General features: G+C 36.9%; 1 protein-coding gene across 1 annotated transcript; it reads left to right on the top strand.

Annotated features, from left to right (window-relative positions):
• Positions 1–10,366: 10,366 nt before the first annotated feature.
• Positions 10,367–11,454, top strand: LOC108977454 (gastrula zinc finger protein XlCGF7.1-like). Its single transcript, XM_018947142.1, has one exon. The coding sequence runs from the start codon at positions 10,394–10,396 to the stop codon at positions 11,312–11,314; it is 921 nt and encodes a 306-aa protein (XP_018802687.1). The 5' UTR covers positions 10,367–10,393; the 3' UTR covers positions 11,315–11,454.
• The last annotated feature ends 249 nt before the right edge of the window (positions 11,455–11,703 follow it).

Below are 11,703 nucleotides of genomic sequence, written 5' to 3'. Positions count from 1 at the left end.
CCATGAAATAGTACTTATTGCTCGTGGGACAGACATAAGTTGGGAGTCAGCACACCGTATTCGCGGCTTCCTCTTACCATAAAAGTACCCTTGGGTAGCACAAAGTTAACAAACATATTGAAACATTTGTGAGTTTTTTCTCAAGTAACGTAATATACTAGTTTCATTACTAAACTTTCTCTCTCTTTTCCTATCTCGCTCTCTCTCTTTCTCTTGGCTTCTTAATTTGAGAACGGAGAATATAAAGGTAAGCAGTGTGAAGATCGCTTAGGCTATGTTCACACGAGGACTCAAGCCATCCACCGGTTTTTTTAGTGGCATGTGACCAATGGCCATGAAAGTATATTTTTGACAGATACAAAAATATGAAGTAGCTTTAATAAAGAAATCTCAAAAATCTACTCAAAAACTTCCAAAGGTGCAAAATATGTTATTTTAAGGGTTCAACGTGATCACCAGCCAGCTGTTCAAACAATTAAGTGAGATTAAGTGAAGAATTTCTTGTAAAAGCGGTACATCGTGTCATTTTTGTGAAAGAAAATTTAAAACTATGGCAAAAGTGAAACAGCAGGATTTTTCAGAAGGCCTTAAGAAGAAAGAGGTAAGCCATAATCTTTTTGATAGGGAGCATAGGATCTTCCAGCAGTAGTCCAACACACAAGGTAAAAGCTACCCAGCAGCGGCTTAAAAGCAATATTGCTTGTTTCATAACTGCAGCAGTTAGGTCGCTTGGAATTCCAGATTTAAATCCATAGGACTACAATTTGTGCTTAAAGTTGGAATAGCTCGCAGAAATGGGGATAGTCTGAAAAAATCTTTGGCTCGAACATCTTGCCGAAAAATCGAGAAATCTATCGCATTCTAAAAAATCTCAAAGGCTTAAAGGGGGAAATTATTTTATCAGTATTTATCTCTTACATAGGTAGCCAAATATCCGGCATCCTGAAGTAAAAACCGTATAATTTAATATTTATACCTATAGTTCATACACCTTAAATTTCGATAGCACACCTAACCGCCAAAGACTGGCCACAGCTTTCCATTGTCAAACTGCCACTTTCACACTTTATAGCAAATCGATTTCAATAAACTACAATTTTTGCGCGCTCACACACGCCCGCACACAAATATTGTTAAAGCATTGTAAACGTAATTTTCCGCACAAAACTGCAAATAAAAGGTAAGGAAAATGAGAAAAATTACGAAAAAGAAATGAGCAAAAGAAAAATATTGTAAAATACCGCTAGACTAGGTTTCGGGTGAAGTGACATTTCGACAGAGGGACTCGAAAATACAGAAGTAATATAAAATCGGAGCAACACACAGAGAAAATAACTGTATGCTATATATACACACTCATACACATACAAACAACAGCACATATGTATGCGCGAAAATAGGAAAAATTTTTGTATGTGAAGAAAATAGAAAAAAAATGTTTGCCTATAAAAGCCAACTAGCGCAACATAGTTGAATATAAACCGTTGTAATAAAGCAAAAGAAGCAATTGGAGAGTAAGAAGAAGCAGAAAGCAAATCATGAAAATGCCAAAGAGGAAAATTTGCTGCAAGCACGCAAGGACATTGTTATTAAACACACACATACACACTTACCAGCATATTATATGTAGGGTGTGCAACAGTGGCGGAGGAGGCAGGGGTGTCAAAGGCATTTTACTACTGGAAGGTACATTCGTGTGTGTGTGTGGGTGTGTATTTGCAGCATTTGAATGTGTGCCATGCAGGTCATTAGTTGTTGCTCGATGCTTTTGTAGGTCGTCTTTGATTTTTTTCCAGCTTGGCACATACTAGTACTATATAACTTTATGTATGTGTGTATGTGTGCTTAAATAAGAAAACAACTTAAACTTTGGGTGCACCGAAGCTAAAATACCCTTTATATGAAAATATTCCATGCAAAAGCTTGATTGAGATCGTGCAGTGTGTATGGCAGCTATATGCTATAGTGATCCGATTTGAACAATTTCATCGGAGACTATGTCACTGCTTTCATAAAATAAGGCATGCCGGATTTCGTGAAGATAACTTGTCAAATAAAACTGTTTTTCATACAAGGACTTGAATCTGATCATTCAGTTTGTATGCCAGCTATAAGCTATAGTGGTCCGATCTAAACAATTTCTTCAGAGATTATATATTTGAATTAGAAAATATGTAAAGGTTTCCCATACAAAGATTTGATTCCGATGGTTCAGTTTGTATGGGAGCTATACGCTATAGTAACCCGATCTCAACCATTTCTTCGGAGATTTTATTGTTGCTTTAAACAATGCGTGATGCTCAATTTCATGCAGATATCTGTGCAATTACAAAAGTTTTCCATACAAAGACTCGATTCCGATCATTCAGTTTGTATGGCAGTTATATTCCTTAGTGATCTAAAAAATATATGGATCATTTAAATATATTTTGTATACGATATCCATCACTTCTGCGTGACAAACTTAATCTACCATGTTCAAGGTATAAAAATCCATTACATTCCTCACTCGCTGTCATGATGCCAACACATACCCATATATCTATAAACACATATAAGCACAAGCACACACGCAAACTCAGCTTAGTTGATGCCAGCTGCATTATCTGCTTGATTTGTCGATTGCTCTAATTCCTTCTTAAACTCAATCAACAGTCGGAAGGCCAAATCATTTGTGCCAGGGTGATGGATGTGCGAGCGATTTTCTCATTCTCCCTCGCATTTATTATTTGTTCTCTGTGCGCCTCCTTAAAGCATTTAAAGGCGCATTGCGTGTGTATTTTATAAATTTAAAATTGTCATTTTATTGCTATTTGATTGCATTAAAAAACCATAAAAATCTAACTTTTCAAATATCGATCTTTAATTTCCTTTGATATTTCAAATTTATTTCGGGTTATCCGCGCCGCAATTGTGTTGGGTTAATTTTTATCACCATTTGATTTACTCAATAAAGTTTAATTAGGCACTGTGGTGCATTTAATTGAAAACAGAATGCAATGTGGTTAACGTAGTTGCTTGGAGTGTTTGCGCTTGTGTGAGTGTAGTTGTTTTATGAAAATTTGTTAAGGTTAAGGTTTATAGACTCAAGAAAACTTTAGTGTTTGAAGGGTTAATTTTATGACTTGTGTGGTATTTATTCATAGCTTTTATTGTTTAGTAGTTGAAACCACTGTGATTACATGAGGCTAGTTAAAGGAAAGCAAAGAAATTCTTTGGCAACAGTACTGATATGAACGCCTTTAAATTTTAGTAAAACAGATTCTTTCTTTATTCTATTTTTATACTCTCGCTACATCAAATGATTCTTTGAACATTGCGTATGTGTATGTTAATGACAAGTCGAGCTGAATTTCATCCTTTGTAGGCTATAACTTGAGTAAAATTTAAGATATCTTGATGAAACTTGATTCATATATTTTCTGATACTACAAGATGACCACTATTACAGATATTGCTGATGGATGTAAATGGACCACTACCATGCCTACAAAGTTCCGTCACCGAAAGCCTATAAAATCTAGAACTCAGAAGTAAGCTAAGATACAAAACTGTAATTTGTTACGGTGGATGGAAGAAGAGAGTGTCATCTGTGGCTAACTAGCACTTAAAGGCATGCTAGAGCTCACACCGTTGAATCTAATGATTAAACAAGTCACCCTAACAAATGAAGACTGAGGGGCAGCACTTTCCAATTATACACTGACGGCACAAAAACACAAGAAGACATTGGAGCAGGCATATCAAACTATCCATACCAATGGGACGTTTTTGAGCATTTTTCAAGCAGAAGTCTATGCTATAAGTCGAACTAAATCTCCATCGCAACCAGCGTATTGCTATACTTAGCGACAGTAAAGCGGCACTAAAAACGATTTCAGCGTTTAAATCGTTTTTAGTGGAGGAGTGTTTAGAATGCTGAAACGATTCTCTATGTACAACTGCTAGCACCTAATCTGGGTGCCGGGGCATAAAGGGATAGCTGGCAATGAGCTGGCCGATGAACTAGCCCGCTCTACGGTAGCGTCCAGCATGATGGGGTCAAAACCATGCATTGCAGGGGGGTCGCACTCTTTCAAGAAGCTGCTCAGCATGGTTGAGAAAGTGGAGAGAGAACCAAGACATCATCTTGTCGCGCTTTATACTGCGCACTGCAGCCTCACGAAACACGTATGCAACATTTCTATGGTCTCCTGCGCAAAGTGACGGTTTTGCGACATGGAACCGGAAACTACAAAACCCATGATTCAAAATTGCCCAGGGATCACACCACCTTCATCGCGCCCAGCAAGTTTCGGGAATTGCTCAAAGTGCTATGACCAATATCACAGGTCGCAGTGCGAAACCTCAATTTTTTTCTATCATCTATTTATCATCAACCTTTTGGGAGTTTTATTGGAATTCAAATACGTTTTCTGATAATAATGCGGCCCTATTTCAAAAACTGGTCAAATAGGGTAGGATTTTCTCTACATGTATATACCAGTTGACTTTATACCGGTCAATATGTGAGTAATCTTAATGCATTTCTGACAAAAATATGTTATGATGCGTAAAGATGCAAGAGCGTGACTCCTACAAAGTTGAGGTAAAGTACAAATGTGATCATATTCAAAGGAGTGCGTTCCTTTGGGAAGGCGTAGATTGGACAGATATTTCAACTTCTATAGCTTGGTAGGTTAGGCTATGTTGAAAGGTCAACTCTATGGCGAAAGATAATAAGAATCCAATATTTGAGCACTGAGAATACCGTGGTACTTAAATACTGATCAGCTTAAATTAAGTAGTTCAGGGGATCTCTGCCTTTTTTATAGTACTAGTTGTAGACCAGTGCTTGCTAAGCTCACACGAAGTATTTTGATGCTATTGGTGGTGAGAACAGACACTGCTGGACTAACTTTGAGCGTATAGTGAGTAACATCTACGCTACTACTGTCACTTTGACAAATACATTTAGTGTTATTTTAATGGCATCTACCTGTGGTTGAAGAATACTACAATGATCCGGTTTGTCGAAAACCTCTTCACTGAAAACTCCTATTCCAACCTTCCCTCTAAGCTTCTACCCATCCGTGAAAAACCTCACCACATCTCTTCTCCAGCGACTTCGCCTCACTTACATAGCTGTCGTCGGTATGTGTGCAAAGAAAAAGCGACTACGCAATGATTTCAGGACCTTCGCGACAATATATCCATTTTGATTACTACAAATCTTTGCTCTCTTTAGCCATTGGTACACTGACCAAAGTTTTTTTAATTGAAACTAAACAACTAATAATCAGAGTTTTTTGAAAGCGAAATGTTAACAGTTGACGATTGTTCATAACTAAAAAATTTTATATACATAAAATGGAATTTGACCAAACTGAACCATGATGGTAGAATATTGTGAACATGGAATTATATGACTGCCGATAGTTGACTAATTTTGTTTGGTGTTTCTGAGCTACATATTTCCCTGGACTTCGATAGGTTATAGCTGTACTACGGCTTCCCATAATCGACGATAACTCCTTGATTGCGCGACGTTGCGAGCTTTATAGTTTCTCTTTATTACCACAAAAATGAAATAAATACATATACTTGTATCAGTGTGCAAGGAAGATCAAAGTAAGTTGTCTGAGATGTCTTAACTGACTTAATTTATCGATTAAAATCGAAAAAAAATCTTTAAACTTTTATTCAATTACAGGAATCCGTGAAAGATGTATAATATATTTTATATATCGCAATATGCAATCATGTCTTGTACTTTAATGTTTATTCAATTTTCTGAAGTGTTCTGAAGTTTGTAAGAAGTGTTCCACAAGTTCGTAACCTACGTCAGCACTTTTTAAATGGGAACAATTATTGCTAGTTTAGAATAATAAAGATAATTTATCAGTTTAACTTATGGTTTTGTAGAAAGTGTGCAAACATTTATAATGATATTATAATTATATTAGTGAACATTAAACTGAAATTGATTTCAATGGAGGTAATCATTGAATCATTTGTATATTGTACTCACAAGTTTATTAACCTTATGAAATTGTTTTTAATCTTTTACAATGTGTTTCACAAGTTTAAATCGTCGATTTTAAGGAGGACTGAAGAAAAGTCAAAAAAGTTAAAGCAGCGTTTGTATTAATGAACACAAATATAAAGTTATTACTGCCGGTAGTATATTACATAAAGCTTAACCAGATGTTTCACAAGTTAAAAATTGATTTCAATGGTGTTTCACAAGTTCATAACCTTCGATTTTAAGAAATTCTTCGGAGAAAAAGTTGATAGTTGTAAAAGCAAAATTTATATTAGCTCTGCAAATAAACATTTATACGAACCTCGAAAAAATTACATGAAGTAGATGCATACATTTAAATTGCCATGTATGCAAGCAAGCCTATTATCGATTGCCTTTTGACGAATTCGACTATTCCCCCCGTGGTTTACGAGTACATAATTAAATTGGAACAAATTTGAGCAATCAAATCGATAAATAAATAAGCAGATGAACAAGCGACAACAAACGTCGATTACAGAAAGAAGAAAAAAATTACAACAACAACGATCACGTAGGAATGTACGTATGTATGTGGTGTTATGTTGGTGGTGGGGGACGGGTACGAAATTGCTATTTGTAGACGATTTTCTGCCAAACACACGCACATATTTAGCTTGGCATGTTTAGACATCCTCGCCGCATGGGAAACGGATACACAGTAGAAGTTCACATAATTAAATTGACATTAGATGCCGTTAACTTATCTAATGTCGTTAACGCGAAACGTATGTGCAGATTGTACACGAGGGTCACAACGAAGGAAGGTGGCCAGAATCAGAGAGTGAGAGCGAGTAAGTGCATATATTTATGTATGTTTGTAGCGCTTCGAGTAGCGTAAACAAAAAACAGAATTTAGATAAACTTTTGCCCCCAATTGCCTTATAAAGTACATACACGCTTACTCTTATACTTATAAATATGAAGTACACTGCGGCGCTTACGAAAGCGTAGTGTGTATATATTTAACTATTTGAAGCACCCAAGCAGTTGAATGGGAAATATTTTGCAGCGTTCACTTTCCCTGCAACCGGCGACGGAACGCCAACAGCGTTTATCTAGCGACCAAAAAGTAAATTAAAAACACATTAAACACATGCGTGGAAATTAAATGAAATTTCAAGCGGAAAGTAGACAACAAGGACACTGGCGCAATAACTGTATAGTATCTACTCACAGTATCCACACACACGCAAACACTCAAAGCACACCCACTCTCCCACTTAAGTAGTTAGCCAAGTAAAGTGGAAGATGTTGAACAAATTGCTGGATTAGAGAGACAGGCAGAAAACTGCCATTGTTGTTGTTGTCGTCGTTGTTGTAGCGCTTGTCTGTTGGCAGCAGTAGTGGGTAGAGCAGCAACTTACTCGACTTTCAAAGTTTTGTAGGTGTAAGCAAACACGCACACACACGCGAGCATTAAAGAGTGTGCTGAGCACACACACATGTATATACATATATATGCAAGTGCGCTTAAGCAAAAGCTCGCATGCATACATTTACTTAAGTGTGTGAGTGGGTGTATGTGTGTGTGTGGTTAAGTGTCTCTGGTGTTAACAAGGCTGTAAAAGCATTTAAACAAATTCAATACAGCTGTGGGTGTTATATAACGGGTTGCTAGGTTGCTTTCAATTTTTAATTATTTCTAAGAGTTCTGCAAGTGGCCACAGAAAAGTATTCAAAGTTTGCTATACACTTATATAGTAGGTGGAGGTATGAGACTATTGGGATTACGCTTAGTTCACTACACCTATTGAGTGTAATGACTGAATATGATTGGAAAGATCGTCGGTGCTTGGCTTCGGATGAAGTGTTTGCGACTTTATTTCCGAAATTTTTATGGTGCTGTATAATATTGTAGTATACTTTTAGGATTCGCAACTTTAATACAGATCTAGAGTTAATAAAGATTTGAAAATCAGTACAGCATGGTTTCAAAGGAAGTATTTCGGACCTGCGGCGGGTGTTCTATCAAAATCTTATGATATTGTAAAATATTGTAGTAAACTTTTAGGGTTCGCAACTTTATTAGAGGTATAGACTTTGTATATATTATTATTATAGATCTGATAAGTGCTGTAGCTTGCTTTCGAATAAAGCATTTTGGATCTGAGACGTGGTTTCCCTCAAAATTCTATAATGCTATGAAATACTGTAGTATAATTTTAGGGTTCACAACTTTAGCAGAGATGAAAAGTTTGTATTTATTGGAAGATAATGCATGCTAGGTCTTACATACAGCGTTTTTAACATGAGGCGGATATTTCTAAAATATATCTCAGGTGCTCTAATATACAGTTGCATACTTTTAGGATTCAAAACATAAATATAAGTAGGTCTAGAGACGATTCTAGATTACAGTGCAATATTTGGAAACATATTTCAAAGAAAACATGAATAGAATGAAAAACTCGACCATAAGATGTTCAATAAAACTTTGAGTTATACTTTAAAATTTCTTAAAGATCAAATTTCTGCTTCATTTCTGCGAGTGTCTTGCTTTTAGCCTTCAAGATAAGATTTAAGATTTCTAAGTTTTTTTTAAGACTTTACAGGTATAGACGCTTGTGCAAACTGCCGGTTTTCGACATGAGACCAGAAACTTCACAACACCTGACTCTTAACTACACAGTAATCTGTAGGGGTGAGATCGAATCAGAGACGCTCATATACCTGATCAGCATGCTTATCACCGTAGTGTTTCACGATTTTGCCTACCTTTAGCTTCCTCGCCAGTGCTGACTTTCTTCTGCCCCTGTAAAGCCTTTCATAGTTCTAACCGAGGTTCCTTTGCTAGTGCTGGCGATTCCGCCGCGTATGATGACTCTACCTACGTCTTTTGCCGGCGGATTTCCACCGGCTTAACCAATCCTATTGTTCGAAGAATGGCGTGATGAAGAGATTCCTACTGGGATCTAGGTGTTTTTGCTATAGGTCGCCTCAGGAACAGCAGTTCCATCCGGGACAGATCTAAGAGTTAGTTTTGATATCTCTTCACCCTTCCCTTCATCACCGTATTGTCAACGAGGTTACTTTAGATTAGTTTTTGCAACTTCTAAACTCTATTTCCCTTATGGATTGTACTTTGTCGATGACGATGAAGTATTTTTCGTCAAAATAGCTATATCAGCATTGTTAGAGGAATATGTCATTCCGAATACCAGATTATGTGAATGTTATGCCGTAGAGATCTAAGAGTCTGATCACTTTGACTACTTTGTCTTTGAAAATTTTGATAAAATAATAAAGTCCCGGCACTCAGCTTTTTACGAATTGGAACGATGAAAAGTTAAAAGTTACGGTTACGTGTATGCCCACTGACCGAGAACGAAAGTGGCTGGGCTCCGTCCGTCAGTCCCTTTTGTTAATTGTGTTTGGTGTCCTCAGGTGTCTGTTGTGGAAGGTATGGTGTATATGCTGATGCGATGTGTTGAATATGATGTGTGTAATGTGGAATAAAGAGGTGGGGTACACGATGTGTGTGGTGTAGATGTGTTATATTGTGAGGGGGGTCAGAAGGTCAAGGCCTGAATATTATTTCTATATCATCAATAAATAATTATTAAATGACCTTCAGATTGAATAGGTTAGATAATTTTAATCTGGTAAGCTTGTGAGCCCCGCATATGGTCCATATGGTCCAGTTTTGGTCCATAGCGTTGCCAGATGCCGTGCCGTTACTTAGTCTAAGATAAGCAGCCATTTTTCATATGGCATCACAGTTTTGCATGCTGGTTGATCATTCCAATGAAGCTTAATATTCCTTGCCATTCTTGCTTAGATCGTCGTAAAGACAAGATATGGGCTTACCAATGTCGGTCACGTTTCCGCATGGCTCCTGGTATAAGCTCATCTAATTTCTTGCTTCCTCAAATTCAATCTAATTTTCTTTATCACAATTCTACTAGTTATGAACTAGTTTCTAGTAGCGGCGGTTACCAGTAGTGTGCGCTTAGCGCCAATAAAAGTTTTAATGCGGTAACAGTAAATCCATTTCGCCTACTTCACCGCCAACAACTGATAAATTATTATTACGCCAACTACTCGAGCTTGCTTTTCATCAACTTTTACTTGCATGCTTACTACGCTCGTATATTGGTTGTCTAAAAAGTCTTGCGGTATTTTCGCTAGTTGGCGCTGAGAGCGCGTAGTTCTAGTTTTATTCGTCGCATCGGGTCATGCTATACCTTTTTGGAAAGCTCATTGCACGCGCTAACACGTGTTTGATTGATTGTTGTTTCTATTAAGTCGTTCGTGAGTTATAGCGTCGCAAACATGGAGCAAAATACCTGTCTCTTATACACATCTAGATGTCCACCAAAAGACACATTAAATGTTGCACAATGCATAATGCTGGCAGATATGTATAAAGGATTCCCATGTCTTTGGGATGAAACAAATATATCATTTAGATTCAATAATAGGCGACAAGAAGCATTAACTGATCTTCAAGAAGAATTTAATAAACAATCTGGAAAAAATCTAACACAAAATGAATTGAAATACGAAATCGCACGACTGCGCAAAATGTGTACTAATGAAAAGAAGCAAAAATTATTTTGTCAACAAGAAAGTTTGATTTATATACCAACATGTGCATATTATGATCACATTGCATTTCTTGAGGTCAACGTACAACCTTTTATATGTACGATATGCCAAAAAGTAGATTTAAGTTTAGATCAACATAAAAAACACGTGGCGTCACATGATGGTTCTTTACCATTTAAATGTCCTCTATGCGGACGTGGGTTTCTGTCGTCAACTAATTTTACTGTTCATTTACGGAGACATGTACAGGATTACATTTATAATTGTGAGGTTTGCAATAAGGCACTCGCAACAACTACAGATTTGAAAGCACATATGCGTGTTCATACCGGCGAAAAGCCATTTGTTTGTGAGATTTGTGGCAAAAGTTTTCGATCCTTATCACAATTTAATACACATATGCATTGTCACGACGATCAACCACAATACAAGTGTTATCTTTGCGAAAGATGGTTCAATAAAAAATTGTCACGAGAAGAGCATATAAAGTGTGTTCATCACAAAGCGCGTGACAAAATCTGCCCAGTATGTAATAAAGCATTCAACAGCGCAAAACAACTACGGCAACACAGAGAAATCCATGCCATCCAAAAGAAATATGTGTGTAAGATTTGTGGCAAACGCTTTGCACAATGTGGTGGACTTAGTGGACATGTGAAGACACATGGTACAACACTAACTGAAATGACTTCTAAAAGCAATGACATTTTTTATATATAATTTAAAATATTCTCTTAATCAATGTTATTTGCAGCAAGCATTTGCTTAAAAACGTTGTGAGTTAGAATTTTTAGTTATATTAGTTTGTCAAAAATGTCTTGCGGTATTTTCGCTAGTTGGGGCTGAGAGCGCGTAGTTCTAGTTTTATTCGTCGCATCGGGTCATGCTATACCTTTTTGGAAAGCTCATTGCACGCGCTAACACGTGTTTGATTGATTGTTGTTTCTATTAAGTCGTTCGTGAGTTATAGCGTCGCAAACATGGAGCAAAATACAGAGAAAATACGGCATATTTTACAGTACTACTACGATAAAGGCAAAAATGCACCTGAAGCCGCTAATAAAATTTGTGCAGTTTATGGACCCGATACAGTTTCCATTTCCACCGCA

The sequence above is a fragment of the Bactrocera latifrons genome, unplaced genomic scaffold, assembly GCF_001853355.1.
Source record: "Bactrocera latifrons isolate USDA-ARS-PBARC rearing strain unplaced genomic scaffold, ASM185335v1 scaffold_9, whole genome shotgun sequence".
NCBI lineage: Eukaryota > Metazoa > Arthropoda > Insecta > Diptera > Tephritidae > Bactrocera > Bactrocera latifrons.
The sequence above is the reverse complement of the archived record's forward strand: the minus strand, read 5'-3'. Positions and strand labels throughout refer to the sequence as shown.